Below are 22,789 nucleotides of genomic sequence, written 5' to 3' on the forward strand. Positions count from 1 at the left end.
GCCTTCCAAAACACCTGTGCCATGCACAGACCTCTATGGTGGTGTATATCAGTGAACTGGAATGAGTTGTCTCCCTGGGCAGACAACTTCTAAATGTTTCAAGCCTATATTTATCCTATGACTGTATATTTGCTAAACATCTGGCAAAATTTCCCTGTGTTTTCCTTTATCTTTCTCCTGTGGCATCAGATTGTGCTCATTTTTTTTTCAGGATAGCAATAATTTGTCAAAGTTACCTACTGCTGTGACCACAGCTCATGTTAAGTGTACCCATGCAAGGCAGTTTGGGCACCCAAGCTAACCATCCCCTTCCCTACATAGTTATTTTTCGCCCTGTGTAGAGCTCTGCTTCTACAGTTACTGGACACCAATATCCAGCCTTGTTCAGTATGTCCATACAGATATCACTACTGGGGTCCTGTTCTGATCCTGATGTTTTCTGGAGCACAAAGGGGGACTCTATCACTTCCAAGCTCTCTGCTCCTTACAGAAGGAAAGTGAGCCTAAACCGGAGAGCTTAGCACCACATCAGTGGCACACAGAAAGCTTTCTCACCTGCCTCATCCCCAAAATGGAACAGCACAATTTATATGGTCATAAGCTACAATGCTTTGTCTCCTGGCAGTTTGGATTACAGCTCTAGACCCTGTTGTGCTTCATGATTGATTTTTTATTTTCTTCAGCATGCAAAGAGATCCCAGAGCTGGAGGACAAGAAGTAACACTTGCAGCTCTGTGTTTAGTAGAATTCAAACTTACTCAAGCTTTTAATTGGAGCTGTAATGAACCCCGTCTCTCTCCAGCCTCTCTAATGAGATTACCCAGCATTCAGGGAGAGCTGGGCAATGAAATGACATGCTCTAACTAAAGGAAAGTCCATCTGAAACACTTTCTCAACCTGACACGCAAAAATATGCGCATCTTGCAAATCAATCCCTGATGTAGGTGCAAAATGGAGGGAAGCGGAGAGCAGGGAAAGGGTGTCTGCATGGCATGTTCCTCACACACTCAAGGAGGAGGCGGCACACAGGCTTCAGCTTTCAAACTTTCAGGAACACAGATAATACTAATTTTAAACTTGACATCTGATTGTCTTCCATTCATCTAGGTTTTTATGCATCTCCATACCTCTTCTCAACTCACTTGACATGTCTTTTGCCTGACAGCAACGGAGCAGGTAATTCTGCCATTTAATTTCCATTAGTTTGAAGGCAAACAGCCAGTGTTCCAAATCTCTGTATTCCAGGAGTCTTAGCGTTGCAGCTGAAAAGTGCTTATATTTATAATTTATAATTTATAAAGATGGGTGTCTTGAGTGTAGAATGATTGCTTGTCATGTTTTTATAGTCTTGGCATTTCTAGCAAAATATAAGAGCAAATCTTGTTTCATAAAATACCAAGTCATTCAGCATTTATGGAGGCCACATTCCTCCTCAAGGGAGGGAAGGGAGAAGCACTTTCCTATTGCACTGCATGGTGGTTTCAGATGAGGTGCGATACTTCACAGCAGTGCTGGGGGTAAAGGTGGACAATGTTACTCAAGTATTTTGCCTGGCTCCAGAAGGGTGCAGGTCTCTCTAGGCTGTTTTACACATGCTCCATCACTGCTATTGTTTCAGCAATATTTACCAAAAGAGACTTCTTAAAAATATATTCCTACTTTTCTGAACAGTGGATTATATCTCATAGTTTCATTGCTTTGTATAGCAGAATTCTGAAATTTCTGTTGAAGTTAACAAAGACTGTGTGCTTTCAAAAGTAGGCACAGTCAGCACCTAAATCATAATTCTGAAGTAGAGCTACTGCCTAAACAAGTAAATGTTGGCCACACTGCTTGTATCAACCCTGGGTAGTCCAGCCTGGTTTTACTGATTCATCCAGGCATTTGTATCAGTGAGTCTGACACAGTGAATTTACACATGAGAAACCAGGAATTTCTGATCAACACCCATGCTGTTTAACTGGACTGGTTATTTTTAAATTAATGACAGACTACTTATCAAAGTGACTGAGACAACTCAACTATAATACAACTTGGTTGTAGTCAAAATAACATGCTCTGTATATTTTCCTTAGATTTCTTTATAGAGTCACCTATGATTACTGCTGTCAAATAAATGATGTTTTCATTCATTATTTGCATAAAACTTGGCAGAATACATACAATATTGTACAACATACTGATTCATCTAATAGGCCAAAATAACCCTCCTATAGTGCAGATGGGCTGCATATCTCCAGTAGCTCTCACAGCCCCAGCTTGCTTTAGAGACAGCAAAGACCTGCACTGACAAGAACTGCTCTCATGCACATGGTATTTGCTATTTCACCTTGTCCACAGATTTAAAACACTGGTTGTTTCACAAAATTTAATTTTATAACTTTCTTCCAAAGGAAAACAGACCATCCACCAATTTTTCATTTACACTGGAAAATGTAAACATTAGTATTCCATATGTATGGACACATACCAAGATTTGTACTGCTGATGAATTTTTTCACATCCTGCTGCAGTGCAATAACTGCATATGTTCATCTTTTTGTCCAGCCCTACTGGGAGCCCTTCCACCTGGGCCTGTTGTGTCTGAGTGCTGTACAGAGAGGATTACCTTCAACAAGCAGGACAGGTCACCAGCCACTCCTGTCACTCCTAAACAGCCTCTGCTGAGCATCTTGATGTCTGCCAGAGTGGTGACTTGCTCAGGAAGAGGTGGCCTGTGATGGCTTCTCTTCAGTACACATGCCCACAGGACCACTGAGGAAAGGACAATCTCACACCATGTTTGTCGTCTTTGAGAAAGAAAGCAATGACTAGTCTTCCTTTGGAAGCAATATGGCTCAGCTGAGACCTCAGACTGCTTTTCTGGTGTGCCTGGGGTTTTTACCAAAAACTGTCTCTATTGCCACATGCAGAAGAGCGATGGCAAGGGCAGGAAGTGCAGTGATCTCCTGTCACTGAACGTTCTTCACTGTGACCTCCAAGCAGGAAATCAGTTACATTCCTGGCAAAATTCTCAAGCAAAACCATCAGTGATTTGAATTGTCTTCTGCTATACAAACATGGTGTAACTGGAAGCAGAGCTCTTGACCTCCAGCACTGTACCTCCCTTTCCTTCCCATGTCATTGTCACTTGCAAAAGCACTCAGGAAAATGAGCAAACCCAATGCGCTAGAAAGAGGGAGAGAGAGGAGGCTTTCGAATGAGAAGTGAGTATTCAATAGAGAGCTTCAGATGTGCCTCGCCTAGAGAATGTACCAGTGGCAACAGCTTCTCTGTGGAGATGCAGAGGGTGGATGAAGGCAGGCATCAGGGAAAAACTGGAAAAGCTTTTTTGCTATTGCTGCAGTGTCCTTTGGCCACAGGGACAACCAATCTCTCTATGAAATGATGATCAGCCAAAAAATTTCAGAGGAGCACAGCGGTGAGCACAAGCTGTTGGGCATCAGAAAAGGGTTGAGCTCAGTTTTTCTGCAGTGAATTGTCATAGGAAAGGTGAAGACAAAGCACGGGGCAGATCTGCAGTTCTGCCCACCTCACAGCAGTTTGGGCTGAGCCCACGTTTGTGAACAAAATCATCCTCCCACCACACAGTACAATCAGTGCTTAAAGTGAGTCACAACACCTGGGGTCTCACATACAGGGAAAGCTGAGAGGTACCTCCTGTTCACAGCTCCAGTCATCAGTGGTTCTACCACTTTTGGTACTCAGGGTGTCCCCAGACCAACAGTCCTCCCTCTAGGTGGCCTTCCTCCTCTCTGTTTGCCCTGGGGTAGATGAACCCAACATCTCAACTATTCTGGGCAGATTTAAGCTTAAAAGAACTCAGCCTGTTGGCAGAAGCCAGTGCAAAACCCCATTTTCTCTCTCAAGAGTTGCAACGTCTTGACACCCGCCCTGTCTCTTCTGTCTAGATCAGAAACCAAAGACAAAAAGTAGTGTATACAGATAAACAGGGAATACACAGCCCGAATGCGACATGTTGCTTTTGCTGTCTTTCAACCGGGAAGTGACCTTAGTGATATTAATAAGCAAGTTCTGAGCTTGGTGTCCTTCAGTTTGTAGCTGAACAGCAAAACATACAAATGTCTCTAAGTAAGCGATGCACTCCCAGCCACCATGCACCACAATGGTCCCAAGTTCCCACTTCTAATCATGCTGTGCTTCCTCTTTGGCCATGGTGGTACATAGCTTGAGAATAGAAGCTATGGATTTATGAAGAATCATTTGTCTAGTAAAGATGACGCAAAACTAGCTCCATTGTGAGTCATGATGGACTCATCTCCAGAACAAAGAGTAAAAATCACGGTTCCCTGCAAAGCCACAAAACCCCTTATCACTGGGCTTCAGAAGACACTTTATCATATGTGTACAGACTCCCCACGATCAGGTCACAGGGAAAAACTGCTTTTGTGTAAAGTGAGAAAATGACTTGTTATCACTTTGCTTGTACTACTTACCAACTTCATCCCTGATCTTTGCAAGCTCGACTCCTAACTCCTTTATTTTCACAAGGGCATTTTCATTCTGTTTAAGGAAAAAGAGAGAGAAATATGTATAGTCCCCAGGTTTGTCTCCCAGATAAGTACTTTCACATGTTCATTTAGTAAAGCAGATTAGATTGATTCCTCAGATTTTTTTTTTTTTTTTTTTTAATGGGGGGAAATATTATAATGAACTCATTCAGTTTTTTAAATCAAGCTTAGGAGCCATGACTCACTGGCTACAAATACCTTGTATCTCTGTGAATATATGCACACACACTCATGTGCATAGGACAGCACAGAATATTCTGTTTATTCCAATGTGTCTAAAAATACATTTGTATTTTTCTATCATTTTTTGTGTTCAATCTGTGTACCATTTATGGCTGGACTGCATGTACGAGATGGTTTTATTAATTCTGTTTAAACAATTTATTTATGCCTGCATTTTACCAACTCTAACATAGTAATTTGCTCATAAAATCAAATTTGCAGAGCGGATTACCATACTTACACCATTCTAGGTACAATGGACATACCCATACAGACACCACCAGTGGCATGATGTTCATGCCTGTTTCCACTTCTATTTATGCTATTTTCTTGTCTGCAAAGGAGAAGAGCTCCTTTGCTTGACATCCCTCAAAAGAAATCTGAATACTTAAGTATTGATGAGCTGGTCAAAGAAAATTAAAACATTTTTACATTAACAATGCTAAGATGTTATTAGTAAAATGCAAGGACTTTGACAGCAGATATCTCATGAGTGCGGTGTAAACTGACAAAGAAAAGCCTCAGGAAAATCTATTGGAGTTTCTTTTAGTACAATAAATTCTAGCACAGTGGTTCAAGCATAAAGGCACTTTAAATTGGAATGTATCCTGAATTACATTAGGAAGAAGACAAAGGAACATATCCTGCTGGGAAGATCACTAATGATTAGGAAAACTAGATCAGTCTACTATAAATATGTCCCAGGTTAGAAAAGGCCAAGAATCTTTAAAGGACACTACAGAAAAATTGTTTTCAAGAGAAAAGGCAGTGTAGTAGCAAGTGGAATTAAATGGAGTCTTGGAAAGTAAATCTTTTGGTAATAAGCAAGCAAGCTAATAAAAATCTAGGGCACAGAAAGGATTAGTTCAGCAACAAGATACAAAGCAGGTAGGATAGCAAATCAGTTCCGTCTTACTGAAATGGAAGTGGAAAAAAAATATTTCAGAGCTTAATGTCTCTGTTTACTTTTCCCGCATCTAGTTTTTAACTCTGTTCAGAAAAACAACCCAACAGCTTTATTTTTTGGTAATACCAGGAAATTGGAATCTGGAATCTAAATTAATTTTTTGCCCACTACCCTTCTGGGATGACTTCTACCAGATCCAAGGGACACACTTTCTGGAACGTATTGCTGTGAATGGAGCAACTAACTGAGCTGATTCGAGAGCTGTGGGTACCTGAGGAGACCCAGCTGACATGGGCAACTTTCTTACTCCATTATGGGAAGAAGCCAGGCAGGCAAGGCTGGGCTCCTCCAGGCAGCCAGCTCCATACACTGCTGAGTAATGCACTAGAGGTAGTGTGCCAGGACTGCAGAGTGCCCAGTCCTGACTGGCTGCATCAGGCTCAGAGAAAAAGATGTGATTTTTTTTTTTAAATTATTATAAAAGCTATGAAAAAAAAATCTGAATAAATACAGCCTGGTATGTTTAAAACAAAACCAAAAAAAAGCAACCAAACAAAATTCCTAAAACATAGCCCTTCACAAAATTCCCAAACCAGCAGTCTTACAGAGGTAAGGTTTCCCCTACTGGACATTGCTGCATCTGCCCATACTGTTTAACTCACTAGAGTCATCTTAAGAAGTGTTCTTGACAGATTGGCAGGACTGGTGCCCTTGAAGGTGTATGCACGGGAATACACAGGATACAAGACTCATAGATGGGAGGGACCCACACAAATTACCAGCTCCCACTATTTGAAACAAAAGCCATTTAAAGCAATGGAGATCTGTACAAGTCATTTCCAGTACCTACAGATAAGTGGAGCTTAGTGGAATTGTTGCTATTCTACTTATATGAAGAAAATTAAAAATATATTAAAAAAACAACACCGGGGCGGAGGGGGGAGTTGTTAAAATTTTGATGTCCAATAAGAAATATTACAGACTCCTTTTTTAATGTTAGGTTTTATCTTAGATAAGGTTTGTCCTACCCTTAAGGATGCTTGGTGGTGAGATCCTCTCCAAAAGAGTGGAGAACCACCATAGCACCAGTTTAAAAATGCTATCCAGTAACTTGAGCTCCAGCATGGGCATCACCCCACCACGACAGGAGACCTCCTTGCTGCCTCCCACCATGCTGGGGCTGTGGTTTCCAGAGCATCCTCTGGGGCTCTCTCCATCAGCCAGTGTTGGCACAACTCAGTCACCTTCGTTCTCATGCACCTGCCCTGCCAGTATTTCTTGCATTGTGTTTTGTTTGTGTTAGAGGTTTCTGACTGCTCTTCGGGACCTCATTTTTATGTTTCCTGGGAGGTCAGATGTGCAAATGTTGCCTGTCACTGCCAAGGTCTCAAGTAGTCCCTCTTTCTCAGAGGGTTTTTTTCTGAAAGCAATAGCACACAAGTCCGTATCTTCCTCTTCTTTAAAAGAGGCAATGTATAGTTTTGGCTAATCATCATATCAGCCTCATGGTTTCCTGGATGCAGTGAAGTCACAAATCCCCGACATTTTCTGTTACTGTAACCTGCTTTGTCAGCATACCATGATAGGTTTGGACTGCACGTGTCCCTGTGACCAGTGTAAACATGACATTAATACAAAATGAAAAAGCCTCTCCTTGTTATCATCAGTGTGGCTCTGCAGATAACCAGCATTTCAGTGCCCATGCAGCTGGGGAATTAGGAACCCCAGTGCTTCAGAAACCAAATGTTACACTAGAGCAAAACTGGATCTGACGTGAGAATGTAAAGCTATCAAGTGCAATGCTGACATTCATATAGGCCCAATGTCAAAACATCAAAGCAATTAGAAAATTCACAAGCACGCGAGGAAAAATCTGCCAAAACAAATGTATGAGGAACCAAATCAACAGGCTATCCCATTGAATTAATCAATCTTCATTAATATTTATCTCAACAAGGTATTTGAAAGAGGAGAGTAGGCGGGAACCTCTTCCGCCCTCCTGAGAGTTTTGTGTCTAATGGTGTCAGCATATCAAGGGAGCTTTGTAGGTGCCCTTGGTTGGAGATGAACCATCGAGGGGAGTGACTAAGGGTCAATCCTAACTTAGGTTTAAAACGGCTCAGTGACTGTACTAGTGACACAGCCATTTCCACTGGGTGAAAAGGTCATAGACACTGTAAGGAGATTGTACAAATATCCAGCATTCCAGTGTGGCAATTAAATGGCAAGCAAGAAAAAAATACTTTGATGTGATTTGGGATTAATTTTTTTTTGTCAAAATGTGAAAAAAAAAAAAACAGTGGCTTTTGTACAAATTAAAATGTTGCATTTATTTTTCAGGTACTTAAATAAATGACGGATTTAATTATTGCTTGGAAAACTGATGAGAAACGTCATCCATTGGCTGCATCTCAAGAAATGACTCTGATACTGAAGTAGTTTACATAAAATAAGATTATGCTCATGATGGCGATGAAGGAAATAATCTTCCTCATATCTGTACTCTACAACACAATGGTTAAGTCTTCTCTCCAGAGTATGTCCCATCTCAGACAGAAACAAAAATAGAACAGAATGGATAGAATTATATATTTGCTCTGTGTTTAAACTACTTTACTGCTGAATAAAAGAGTAGTAACTCTTTTTCCTATCACCAGCTTTATAACATGCAGCCCTCCCAATATTTCTGCTGTGAAAGGCTCAGTGACGGACTGCATTTCAGCAAGTAAAACAGACCCTGAAAATGTCACTTACATGTTCTCCATTAAACTCAAAACTCCCTGAGGACAGACTGAGGTATGACTTATACTGGTGCAACAGCTGAGCAGCTCCAGAAAATCTGGCAGGTCATCAGGCAGGTGGGAAGGGAGGAGGAATTTCTCCAGTTAAATAACAGTGGCCAAAACATAGCAGTGTGGTTCAGAAAAAAATCTTCAGGATTTAGATATAATCATGTGTGCACACCTGGAAAAATAACTTGGTAAAAGATGCCATGATACAGGCGTGAGGATGGGCAAGATGCTGGTGTTGTCAGATGAAGAAGTGAAATAGTGATGAAGGCCTTGGGGAGAGGAAAGGCTCTGCTTTAGTTGCATGGAGCTTCAGTCGACAGCTAGACGTCCTCCAGGAGACATGGTCAGGGAGACAGGTCAAGATTTTACTTTGGATCCGGAATTATTATGGGATGTGGAAGCAGAGTTGAGGTTTGCCTTAGAGTATCTCTCCGCTGAGAACTGCAGACTACCTGAGATACTAATTCATTAGAAATGCTAATTAATTAAACCTCCTAGTACTTTTTAACAATAGGCGAGCCATAGCAGAGCCACTGCACAAATGGGTCAGGTCAGTCAAGGAACAGCAAAAAATTGCCCAGAACCCCACAGGAAGTAAACTGCAGCTAGGAAGTAAACACGGGAGCCTGGAGTTACCTCTCCAAATTGATGTCTCTCGTCTCTGCCAGCTTACATGCCTGCGTATATTCTGAGGTCCAAATCTATGTACTATGTACTTACAATGAACATTTCTGAGTTCTCTATGATATGTTGCACTACACACAGATTCTCTGTAGCACTTGTTATTAAAACTGCTCCTTCAGAATAGCTTTTCTGCATCCAATATCTTTCAAAATTTAAACAAAAAAAAAAAGGCCTGACCTGCAAATGGTGCTTAGTCACTGTTGTGCATGATTCAGAGTTCCCTGGGGCAAGGTCTTATATTATCATTGGAAAAAGAGAAGCATATATGTTGCGAATGCTCTTGTACCGGTAAATATTTCAGACAATACTTGTAGAAGCAATAACTGAATCCCACTGCAGCTGGTGTTCAAAATGATCTACAGTCTTCCTTCAAAAAAAGAGATGTTTTAACACTGCTGTTTCAATCCTGCTGGTTATCAGGTAATCCCCACTCATAATACTCTTTAGTTTAAAGTTTATAAGCACCCAGATATCCTCCGGTGACTGCACTTTAACAAGTTTTTTATTAAGACATACATTTTTTTCTTAACCTGGTTAATAGCATATCTCAAGCTGTATCCAAACATATATTAGGTAAATGGGAGACAGTACCAGCTTTTCATTAGACCTAAGTATATAAATATTCTAAAAAGCCAAACTCAAACAAAATATACTACACAGGCATGTGTTTCTGCCAAGATATTTTCTATTAAGCAAATTAAATGTTTATGTTCATTCTCTCCGTCTTTTCTACATGGCAAATTTCCGGAAAGATAATGTGAAAAGTTACATGTTAGAAATGTCCCACAAATTCTCTGCTACCTGTAGCTATGTTCTTACCTCTGCACTGACATTTGTTACACGACTCATTTTGGTGCCTGGGAATTTGCTTGGTTTAGATTCACCCTGACATAAGAAAACATGTAGTTTTGCCTTGTTTCACTTCTAGACTGGAGGATCGATCCTCCATCAGAAAGGAGGATCATTAGAGAGGTAAAACCTTAGGACAGCTAGAGGCTGAATAATCTCTCTTCAAACTTTGAAACTCTGTGCAAGTTTCCTTTAAAACTTGTACTCCACAAGGTTATTAAAAATGTATGAAATCGGTAAGAAATCAAACTGGCTGTTACTACAGAAGATGCCAGTGGTCCCTCCTTGTTTCAGGAGAATCCAACCCTTACATTTAGACTGCAGGATAAAATTATGTAAGGCACTGCAGTGCATGTGAAAGCCACAGCTAGACTTGTCCCTGGTGAACCAGAGTTCAGCACACTGTAAATAAGCCCAGCACCGCTCCCCTCTCTGCCACCCCGGGATGCGCAAACGCCGCCGGTGCCCTCCAGAAGCAGCAGCACCGGCTCGCTCAGGGTAGCGGCTGATTCATGCCCCTTCCCTAAAGGAGAAAAAGAGGCAAAAGTACCGTCTCGTCCTCGCACCGAGCGCGGGATAAACACTTGGAGCAGCATTTGCCCATCCTGGCAGGACCGCCGCCAGCCGGACCGCCACCCGCCGCACTGCCACCAGCCTCGCCCGGAGCCAGAGGGTGAGCCCCGGGCGACGCCACTGTCAACACGGGATGTCGCACCCCGGCACGCCTAGTCCGGCCAGGGCTGGGCGCCGTCCCCTCGGCTACCTGATGCCTCCCGGGGCGCCGGGGGGTGCCGGCGGCGCGGTGCGGGGGCCGGGGGCGCGGAGCTGTGAGCGTGGAAAGGAGGGTGGCTCGGCGGCGGCTGCCTGCGGCTGGAGCAGATCAGCGGAACAGTCCCCGGTTTCGCCTCCCGCGGAGGACTGCCCGCTCCCCTCCCTGCCTGCGCACCGATGCTCTCCGGCTTTCTCAGGCCTCTCCCGAAAAGGGGGGTCCGATCGCTCCGGCTGGCAAACGCTTGCCCAGAGCAGGGCACGTCCAGCAGCGCCATCGCAGGAACGTGCCGGAGCGAGGGACGGCAGCGAAAGGTTTTGAAACTTTGCAGTGAAAGAACCAAACGCGCTGAAATCCGGGAGTGAACCTCGGCTCTCCGCAGGAGGCGGCTCTGGCTGATGCTCATCTTCATGCCGCATTCTCAGCCACTGGTCACTGTAGTCTCCGTCCTCCGCAGCCACTTGAATGGTGCCTTTAACCCGAACGTCTTCCGGCCGGCTGCCGGCGCGGCTGCTCCCCCGCAGCGGTCCCAAATTCACCCTAGGGCGTGAGATGGGCAGTGCGGCTGGGATGCCCCTGGACGGCGGCTCTGCCGCGCTGCAGCCCTGTCGGCTGCCATGCCGGGTCTGCGGCTGGGCACGGCCGCTCCGCGGCTCTGCGCGGCGCTGCGCGGCCCCGGCGCGGGCACTGCGGCCGGCGGGGCGCGACGAGGGGACCGGACCCGCTCCGAGCCGCCTTCTTTCCCCGAGAGATTTTCAGCTTGTGTCGCTGCAGGCTGCGACACCGGCTGCCGGTTCGTTTGGGTCTGCTGGACGCTAGAGGTGTCCCCCCGCTCCCAGGTGTCCCCTAGCCTCCCGCGTCGTCCTCATCTCTCAACAAGAACTTCTGGTGAAGTCGTTTATTTAAATCCCAAGGACGATCACTACTCTCTGGACCTCGGTGACTGCCTGTGATTGCAAAAGCAGAGATCTCTACAGTGTACCTAGAGACTTCGGTAAATCCGCATGGCTTTTTGTTTGGCCATGTACACATGTATATACATGACATAACTCCAGCCCTAACCCCCGCCTGTGTATATATACATAGATGGTGTGTACGTCCACTCCATAGGTGTGTACCTACTGGGAATACATTTTCTTGGTGGACCCGGGGCATGGGGCTGCAGCAGTCTCATGGCACCTCGGCTGTTATCTCCGGCATGATTTATTTTCCTCTAACAACTTACATTAAAGATAATGTTGGAAAGACACAAAACAGTTCAATGACTTACACCCAAGGTGGTATTTGTGCTGCAAATGCCTACTCTGTTTAAACTTGAAAAATATTATTTTCCTGAAAGCCAAATCACTACCAAACATATGAAAATCTACATTGCCCTTAATGCTGAACAGCTCTGCCTTCTGGCAGGAAACATGTAATGCTTAGATCTGTGCCTCTCTGGATAGGCACTTTTATTTAATTGTATTTTCTACTGTGACTGGTGATGCCTGAAAGTGATTTGGAAAATGATAAGACCAACCAGGATCTCCAGCAAAACTTCGTGTTAAATTACATTTAAATGCTCAGGCGACTTCCCAGCTTGTGTCAGTTTCTTATTCTCTGTTTTTCCTCAACCCCAACAGGACTTTAAATAAAGTTTCAGAATACCACAAAGTAATTAAGAAACAAACACCGAACTCCAAACCAAAACAGCTTAAAAATCTCACTCAACATACATATATTTAACACGTGTGTCCAAGATCTAACTTTTCTTTACAGCACATGAAAATTCATTTGGTTGGCTCCTGGATAGCTACAGAGTGGCGGTAAGAAGAGACAACCATGTATGGTGAAACAATTTCATCCTCTGTTTTGCCACACAACCATGATTTGGACCTTTTGCAGTCTAAATCCTGACTGGATACATTTTAACTACTATAGAAAAAAAAATATTCGCACTTCTAGAGAAATCACCACAGCCGTTTCTCTGAGATGGCCATTAGAACTACAGTATTTACATTAACATGTCTGACTCTCAGGCAAAGAAAATAAAAACCTGTCATTACTCCTTTCGTTATGATTTTGAAGTGAAGCATCAGCTGCTTCATTAATAATGGTAGATTTGCTGTTTGCATCTGGTGATAAACCTAAACTAGAAGTTAGCTACCACTATTTTAGTACCACTTATGCACTAAATTGGAAGATAAAATATTTAAGTGGAACTTAAATTAAGCAGAAGCCATGTGTTGTCCTTCTGGCAAGGGTGAATTGGGCCCCCAGAAGCTGATTTTACTTGGTACATAGCACTAATAAGGTATCGAGACGTGATGGGGAGTTGCTGGGCTCTTTGGTCAGCTTAGGTCCTTTTGGAGAAAGTGACCCCAAAGTCATTCAGTTTAAATTAAGCCTCATCTTGCAGGTCAAAGTGTGTTATATTAAGATGATAAAAGATCCAAGCTGAGAAAGCAAAAGTAAAATGGAAACTATTTTTAAAAAGCAGTTCCTCAGTCAAATGCACAAAAAAGGAGGATGAAAAAGGAGAATTCAGGAGGTATTTTGTGGTGGGAGCATGCTCCAGGTTGGAGGTAGGTTACTACATGGAGGACTTCGAATATGCACTTGAAAGCATCAATGCCTATGGGAATAAGGATGTAGAAATGGAAATGAGTAAGACTGAGAGAGGAGAAAAAAAACTAGCAAAGCAGGCACATCATGGGAGAGGACAAACCCTCTGCTCAAATTCTATGGGAACAGATACTTTAAATGGTAGGTTCAGACCAAGGTTTTAAATTATTGATTCTTTTTAATTTTAAAATGCAAGAGTCAACTGCCTGATTTCAGTGGCATGTGGCACTTGGATCAAATACTGAAAGGAATTAAAAAAGGAGAAATGTCAAGGACAATAAAGCACCAAAGGCAGACAGATCCACACCAGTGAAGGCTACTGCCTTTGTACACCAAAAGAGTTTGTACTTTTAGATGAGGCTAATATGTAACTCCCACCTACTAGGGACCAAGTGACTTCAGATATGTTGCCAACCACAACATTGCTCATTAGGCTGGGAAAGATGGGGAGTTGCTGAAGAAGTGTTGAGCAGGGAGGGGCTGTTTGGGGGAAGATGGCAGGGAGTTGCAGTAAATGGAACCACTGCTCCAAGTGGAGGTAATTAATGGGATTGGTCAAAGACCAGTTCTTGGGGCAGATTACATTTACTTATGACGTGGCCAAAAATTTTTGGAGTGGTAATGAGATGCTGGGGTGCTCTGTCCATCAAGGAAAGAGTCAAAACACCATGCTTGTCAAGATGGATGATATTTAGGGCTATGATAGTGAACCTGAGAAGAAACATAAAATACTGGGAAGTCCAAAGTCATAGGGACGAATAACAGGAATTCAAGTAGAAGATGAAGACTCATCAGCTGAAAACAACAGCAAAAAAGACTGGTGTTTATTCAGTCACAGGATGACTGAGAACTATGCCTATGGTACAGCTCTGAATAAAGCAAATACAACCTTAGGTTGCAGGAAAGAGACAAGAAGAAAGTTTAAATGCTTTATGGAAAGCCTCAGAAAGATCTCACACAGCTCTGGTCACCCATATTTTGAGGGTATCAGTTCTGACCCAGGGAACCTACACCACTGGAGGGGTGCCATGTAAGTACACTTTCACTTCTCCCTAAGAAGACAACACCAAAGTTGAAAAGTTATAGCTGTCTATAAATACATCAGGGAGGAAAGCACTAGGAGGGGGAGAAGTACTTCACAGTCAAAAACTATATTTTACATAAGAATAAAAAGGTGTGAACTTGGGAATACATATCTTTCCATTGCAGGAGATTCTGTGACAGTCCTTTGGTAGGAATTGAGGAAAAGATGCTTTCTTTTAATCTGAAATTTGAAAATTTTAGGAAAGAGTTTATTAGGATTTGATTGTTGGCAACTGGAAGGGGCTGGATTTGATGACCTAGGAGCAGGGGTAATGGCTTTTAGCTAAAAGACAGGAGATTCAGGCTAGATAAGAGGAAGACATTTTTTACAATGAGGTGGTAAAACACTGTCTCAGGTTGCCCAGAGAGGTGGTAGATGTCCCATCCCTGGAAACATTCAAGGTCAGGCTGGATGGGGCTCTGAGCAACCTGATCTAGTGGAAGATGTCCTTGCTCATTGCAGGGACAACCTCTGAAGGTCCGTTCCAACCCAAACTATTCTATGACCCTACAATTCCATGATGAACTTTGTTAATCCTGTGCTCCTGTCCATGCAATACTGCTTCTTTGTGTATTGTCACCAATATATTGTTACACATCTTATTGATGGTCCACACCTGAAATGTGAGTGTCCCTCTGCCAAACTACTTTGCATGGAGTTCTACCCCAGCAGATTCTACCCCAGCAGATTTGATTCACATTGACCTTCAAGGCAGGTCAAAGTGGGTAAGACAGAGACCAACATGGCCTGGGAAAACCTGTGCTAGTAGTTAAAAAACACCTTATGCATAAGTTGTACCTTTGTTTCCTTACTGGAAACAGAAAATACAGGTATGTCCCAGAAAGAGAGGTGTTCCTTGTTATGTATAGGATTAGCAACTGGAAAAAGAAGAACAAAGGCTGTTTAAAGCATCAAAATAGTAGTACTCAATAAGTGACTTAACAGGATGTGGTTTACAAGGTACTGAATACTCCAACATTTATAGACTTCAGTGGAAACAAAATGGAGTTAGGACCTCAAAGGGTAAAGCTCCTTGTTAATTAAAGCTCAAGGAGGACATCAATATTTTCTTAAAGGGAAGTTGCTTAGTCTATAAGCAACCTATTCTAATAGTAAAGAGGCATCATAGGCATTGATTTTTTCCTACACTGACAGAATCAATGCCTTCCTCCACAACAGGCATAATACAATTCGTATTCACTACTTAAGTAATTCCAATATTTACATCTATTCAAAATAAATTGGGAGATGTGGGGTGTAATTAGACATTTTGTATCATTTACCAAGATCACCAAATGGATCACATTATTCTCTTAAATTGCATAATGGTCTTTATGTATCAGTGCATAGACTCTTTTATATAAAGGATAAAGAATAAATGATTTCATTTGGATTCTAAATATATATTCTAAAAAATATAAAAGCAGGTTTGGGTTCTTAACCATTAGTATCTGATGTTTCCCTATTTTGTGAAAGTTGGTTGTCCTTCATAGGAGAGACATAGCGCTGTGTCTGGATCTTCACGATGCTGGTCTGCAAAGGTTTCGCAAGTGTGAAGATGAAGGAAGACATGAGAATGAAAACCAGAGCCAAAGTCTAGGGAAAGCTCTGGGAGACAAAGGTAGTAACACCATACTGTGTGTATCACTAAGCAGGAGAATTCTCAAGTGAACTGTGTATTGTTAATCTTCTGTGGAACACTGAAAATGCTTGCTGAGAGGCATGGCATGTGAAGTATGTCAAACAAACACTTGACTTAAGCTGAATAGATGACAGTCTGAGGGCAAGAGCAGGAAAAGACAGTACAGGGACCCTCGAGGGCCACAAATTTGTTTGCAAGAGGACTGTGTGGTCGGGGAAGAGGTTGACAGGAGAGTATCAGTGGTTATGGCAATAAACAGAGGAAACTAGGAGAAAGCTGAAGCCAACAGTGGCTAGAAGTGAGGACCAAGAAGGCTAAAGACAACACCACAGGGATATGGAGAGAGATAATGGGGAGAGAAGGCTGAGGTAGGGCACACCACAAGTTGAAAAGCTGCTTAACCTGGAAAGGAAACACAGATTCAAAGAAGAGATGAAACAGAGGAGGAAGAAAAAAATTGTTCTGAAGTCAGCATTTCAGAGGACAAAGGGCTATGCAGCGGGGAAAGGGGACAGTGAGCAGGAGACTGCAGGAATGAACAGATAAGGAGAGATGTGAAGGTCACATTCAGATGACCTGATGCATAACCGAGACACCGCAACTTCTGTGATGTCTCAGCTCTGGAAGGTGACAAACAAGTCGAGCTATCAGCAACTGCCGCCTCCTGGCATTCTCTGCGGTCAACAGCGAGAGGTGATCCTGACACCGACATGAAGCACCTCCAAAGGATGATGTAAGGAAAAGCCTGTGTGGTGTTCAGTGAGGGTCAGGGGTTTGTCTAAGGCAGTGCTGAGGCAGGGTAGAACAAAGCTATTCCAGTAATGCACTTTGAACAGCAGTCTCAGAAGATGATTGAATGTCAAGGCAGAGAGAAGGGACATCCAGCACTGCCTATGCGATTACCGCAACCTATTTCTCTGCACGTACTCTTTTCAAACACTGTTATATTTTGTGTGACAGAACGTGCAGGTGGACTTCCCCAGAAATCTGATATCTACAAGAGAGAAGTTGAGTATACTGTCAGAATTTCAGACAAGTAGGGAGACTGAATTTATTTTTCAATAAGCCAAGCATAGACTGCAAAGCCTGCAATCCACTGCTAAAGGTATTATCAGTGTTGTTAATTTTTCGATGTCTGCAAGTACTGTAATTTGGAAACAGTTTCAATGGGTCCTAAATACTCTTTCAAAGTTTTGCTTATTGAAAGCGCTAGTCACGTTGTGTTTCTGTGAGCACTTAAAACCAATAAAGATGAGTGCTGCAGTTAAAGAGATGATTTCATCCTTCCCCCTTCTGGTCACTTGTTTTGTCTTTGTTTCCTTCCTTATGGTCACACAAGTATGTGGGCAGTGAATCAGACTGGGGTTAAAACTAAACCAGGGAGAAAGTGGCAAATGTGGGGAGAGACAACCTCCCTAGTGCAGGGGCAGCTTCTCCAGGCCAAATGCATTTGTGGAGTCTGTGTGGCAGCTTCCACACTTTGCTGCCAGCTGGGAGGAGGGTCCTGTCATGAGCCCCTGAACCCTTAATCTTGTCAGACTAAAAACCACAGTGGCCCAAGGAAATGAGAAAAGCAAATAAATCCACTATTAAGTTTCATCTTCCTTGGTGGAGGTACTTTACAAATTTTCTCTGATGCAGCTCTGTTTTTAGTGACATGGTTTTCCACATCGGTATACACATGTAATACATTATTTTCCACATTAGGTTTGTTATTTTTATACTTAGCTAACTTAAAAAAACCCCAGAAAACGTAATATCTGAATATATGAGCAGTCAGTCATGAGTTTCAGCTAGATGATTCAGCTAGAACTGAAGGTCATGCCAGATGACCCCAGAATGGCAATTTCCCTTGGAATTTACAGTAAGGTTTCACATTTGTGTATTACTGAGTACCATAAGGTCTTAATGATGCTCGGGCAGCTTATATGGAAGTAAACATATTTTTTAAATACTTTTTCAATTATACAATTAGACTATTGTATATCTAGAAGAATAGAATGTTTACTCTAGAATTCAACAAATTAGCACAGACTACATGCTCCTTTTTTCTCAAATGGGAGAGTCAAGCCAGCTGACTCCATTTTTAATTCAGTTCTCATATGAAAAGAATGTGAGGATATAAACAGAATTCCTTCAGACTTTTGTTATTTCTGCTAGTGTAGCCTTACATTTATTTTTATGTCAGTAGCTTGTAAGGCCATGGATTAAAATGCACCAGAGAACAATACTTTATTACTATGTTTTCTAGTTCCTGATGTCTGGAACAGTACAAAGTAAGCATTTGCAGTGAATTCCAAATTAACTAGCTCTTGTTGACAAGGAATTTGTGTTTCCTCATATGAAACATCATTTATACACCAAGATCACAAGGATCTAAAACAAATGCATGTTTTCACTGAACTCCTCACCTGCCCTCTACCCAGGAATATATCCCCTGCAGGGCTATTTCTAAATTCCAAACCTATGAGTAGATGGAAGCAGATGGCCATTTTCTTAAATCAACTTTGCGGAGAAATGTTCCCTTCTTCTACCAACAAACAGGGAATCTCCTCTCTTCCACTTCTGAGTTATTCTGGCCCAAACCCAAAGGCAACTTCAAACTGCTGTATTTTGAGGCCAACCAGAGCAAGTGACAAGTGCTGACATCCTGCGACAGCAATGTCAGTGGCAAAACATTTCAGTGGCTTTACATAGACCAAGGTTTTTCCTATTAGGAAGATTCCCAGTGCTCTGGTGAGAGGAGTAGCACATACTCATATTGATGAGAATCCAATATATCTGTTGCAGGCTTGGGATGTTTTCATACAAAGAAAACCTAATTCAGATTATTTTTAGAACTCATTTTTAAAATGCATGATTTATACTAATTTCTCTGTCTCCAGCATCTGTGTAGTTATAGCTGGCTTTAAGAAATAAACAATAATAAACAGTTCTCAAAAACTCCACTACCCTCTGAAAATTATTTCTCTAATGTGTGAGAAGTTAATGTGTGAGAAGTTATTGTAGGAAGCAGCATTTGAATCAGATCTCAGGGGTGAGAGCAAGGCCACGGAATTCCAGGAGATTGCAGCTGAAACCTTTCGGTGTTCATTTCTGGAATTGGAGAGCTCAGGCCTGATGGGAAGGTGAGAGACAGGCTGTATTTTGGGTATCTGATTCAAAGACATAGCTATGTGCTTTTGGATGGCTGTGAGGACACAGAAAGAGTATCAAGTTGTTATGATGTCCCCTTTAAATGACAGCAAAAATTAATGTCAGCGATTGGAACACAATAATTAACATGTGGATATGTCTTGGAGTCATGATCTGTCTAATCCAGATCCTGCATCTAGCAGTGATTATTGCCAGAAACATCAGAAAAAGGTGCAAGAAGTCCTGCATTACAGAGTGTGATCATAGAATCATATAATGTCCTGAGTTGGAAGGGACCCACAAGAATCATGAAGTCCAACTCCTGTCCCTGCACATGACAACCCCACAGTTCAAACCATGTGTTTGAGGGTGTTGTCCAGTCTCTTCTTGAACACTGTCAGGCTTGGGGCTGTGACACCTCCCTGGGGAGCCTGTTCCAGTGCTCCACCACCCTCTGGGGGAAGAACCTTTTCCTAATGTCCAACCTAAACCTCCCCTGGCACATGTTCCTGCCATTCCCTCAGGTTCTATCATTGGTCACTAAGAGAAGAGATCAGCACCTGCTCCTCTTCCTCCCCTTGTGAGGAAGCTGTAGCCACCATGAGGTCTCCCCTCAGTCTCCTCTTCTCCAGGCTGAACAAACAAAGGACTTTAGCTGCTCCTCATACGGCTTCCTCTCCAAACCCTTCACCAAGTTTGTGGTCCTCTTCTGGACACTCTCCAGTAGCTTTATATCCTTTTTATCCTGTGTTGCCCAGACCTGCACACAGAGCTCCAGGTGAGGCCGCACCAGTGCGGAGCAGAGCGGGACAATCACCTCCCTGCCCGGCTGGCAATGCTGTGCTGGATGCAAACAGGACACGGTTGGCCTGCTTGGCTGCCAGGGCACTGTTGGCTCATGTTCAAATGAAAATCTGAAAAAGTTTTCTGCATGGAGATCTCATCTAAATATCTATCTGAAAAAGGCTTCTGACCTTAAAATAGGTGTCTCCCCTCTAACACTTATTGCATCACCAAATGTTTTATGTCAAGATATTCTCATTGTCAATGGATCTTTTTAGAATTCAAGGACAAAGAGATGATTCAATCAAATAACATGATTTTTGTATCATAAGACGTTAAATTTTATGCAGTTACTGTTCTGTAACTGTTTGATGAAAGTATCCCCTCTACAAAGGTATTTGGCAGTGAACTGCAGACATGAAGCTGTAGAGCTGCTGCTGCTTCTCACAGTGGTTTGTTCTAGTATCTGATCATCTCTACTGATGTAAGTCTGTGCTTCCTTCATGTACTGAAGGTGCAAAGCTTCTGCCTCCAGCCAGTGGTTTCTGCTAAACTTGCCCTGCTAGAGGAAAGAACCTTTTGGTATGCAGGAGTACCTTCTTATGGTGATTCTTCTGCTCTGGACTTGAGACCCTTTGTCCTTTTTTACAAAGAAAATCAACTGTGCTCTGCAGTCTCTCACAACAAAGGATTTTTCCAGCCCTCACAGTTGCATACTGATTTTCTCTTTTTCGTCTCCACTTTTTCATTGTTTCCTGAAGAAGTGTGGGCACCAATGCTAAATGTCATATTCTACTATCAGTCTCCCCAGTGCTGAATGGGCAGGTGTTACCATCCTCTTACTTACACGAGATAAGTCTCTGCTTATTCAAGCAAAGATCTTGACTGTTTTTCATAACACATACTCATAGTAGGATCTCACATTGATATGCTCTGACACTAGAAAATCTAATTGCACCTGGAGTTATTCCTTTCCAGCTGATGCCCAGCCCACAGTTCTGTAGGAGTGACCTGTATTCTGCATTTGTGTTTATTCATGAACATCTAGTTACATTACAACACATTTCACTTGAGTGGGCCCAGCTCACTTCATGACCCAAATCACTCCATACCACTGCCAGGTCCAAATACCCTCTCTGAGCCAGGCTCTCCATGTGGTTTGTATCAGCCAGTTATGGGACAGTAGGGGTGAAGCCTTGGGCTTAGCTTTGGACAGGGGCAAGTCAGGACTGTACTGAGACAGCTTCAGGCAGAGCTGGCTTCAGTCAGGCTTTGCTGCATCCATCACTCAGCAAAAATGAATCAGTGCCAATGTAAGCATGTTGGTTTTTTATGCTCAAAAGTGTAGACAGCCTGCAGTCCACAAATCAAATATGTGGCTACCAATCTGCTAAAATTTGTGACCATAATCCACATGGAACGCAATGGGCATTTGAAATCGCACCTGCAAAATTGAAGATCTAATAAAGAAAGTGTTCCTTTTCTGTCAGTATGTCTATACAAGAGAGTTTTGCAGATATGGCACAGAGTCTTTAAAGTTTTAAAGGTGGGAATTGCCTGTATTTTCTGTCTGAATTTTCAAGCCTTTATTTGCACTGGAACAATCTCATATCTTCCAGGAATTTTCATCAACAGGGAAAGTTCCACTATATTGCTGAAAAATCCCTCTGTGCATCAGCTCAGAATGCATCTACTGATGGATCGACATAACATGACTTCTGATATTTACACTCTCACCCCCTGGGACTGCAGCAGTAATTCTGGACAGACAGAGAGTTGTATCAGTAGAACTTTCCAGCTCAGGAATAAGCAGTGGTGAGGGAACACAGTAAATAATCTTCTGAAGTCTTTCTCCAAATGACATTTAAAAATGCCTTTGGGGCAGAGGAGAGAAGACAACACTTTTTCTTAATGTGCCTAAAACTAAATAACCTGCAGTACTTCATTTTAACCAAAGACAGGTGAAATGCTGTTTTACACACAACAGAAGATATTCCAAGACTGTGGGAAAGCAGGTTGAACACTGTAGCCATGTGGATGACACCTACACAAACATATGGCATTATATTCAACTGTTCCACGCCTGTTTCTAAGTTAACCTTTGTAACGTATTTAGCCATTGCTCTGAGTATGTTATGCTCCTTTGTAATATGTCTGCTTTTGAAAATGACAGTTAGCAAACGGTGAAGGTGAAAAAGTCAGGCCAAAGATCTGGAAGCTCATGCTAAATCTACAGGTGATCTCTTTTTCTTTATAGTCAGAGCGGAAAGAAACCCTTGAAACTTTTTGTAACATGGATCCCACTGGAAATGCAGAGAGCCATGGAAAACATCCAGTCCCTCCTGAACATTTTCCTTTTATTTTCCATGACAGGATAACTCTGCAGGCACTTACACCTGCCAAGCATCTCTGTCCCCAGCCTGCAAGCTACCTGTGGGTTGTCATTGCTGCAGAGTGCTCAGAGTACCTCTCCCAGAGGCCATGGGGCTTTGTCTCCTGCCTAAAGTCTTGCCTTGGTGCTTATCTCCTGCTTGGAGTTAAATGTGAGGCAGCTTAAAGCAGGCAGCTCAACATCACACCGATGTTTTCAGGAAGCACCAAAAGTCATGTCCAGGAATACAGCCAACTTCAGCTGCTGCTGGGTTCACTACTTAACAGTCTTGTGGTCAGGCCAATCCCCCGAGCTAAGGCTTGGTCTGAGCGAGGTGACAGTGCAGGTACTGGGAGAATGTCCCATGTGCCAGGTGATGCAGCATTCCAGATTAAGTGAAAAAATACTTTTCTCT

At 42.7% G+C, this 22,789-nt stretch overlaps 1 protein-coding gene across 1 annotated transcript in view; it reads right to left on the reverse strand.

Annotated features, from left to right (window-relative positions):
* The window catches only part of MTUS2 (microtubule associated scaffold protein 2), a 319,109-nt gene that overhangs the window by 20,130 nt on the left and 276,190 nt on the right, over window positions 1-22,789 (reverse strand). Inside the window, exon 10 of the mRNA XM_082074597.1 lies at window positions 4,458-4,524. Coding sequence (XP_081930723.1) covers window positions 4,458-4,524 — 67 coding nt within the window. The remainder of the gene's footprint in view (window positions 1-4,457; window positions 4,525-22,789) is intronic.

The sequence above is a fragment of the Streptopelia decaocto genome (assembly GCF_964273445.1).
Source record: "Streptopelia decaocto genome assembly, chromosome: 1".
Lineage (NCBI taxonomy): Eukaryota > Metazoa > Chordata > Aves > Columbiformes > Columbidae > Streptopelia > Streptopelia decaocto.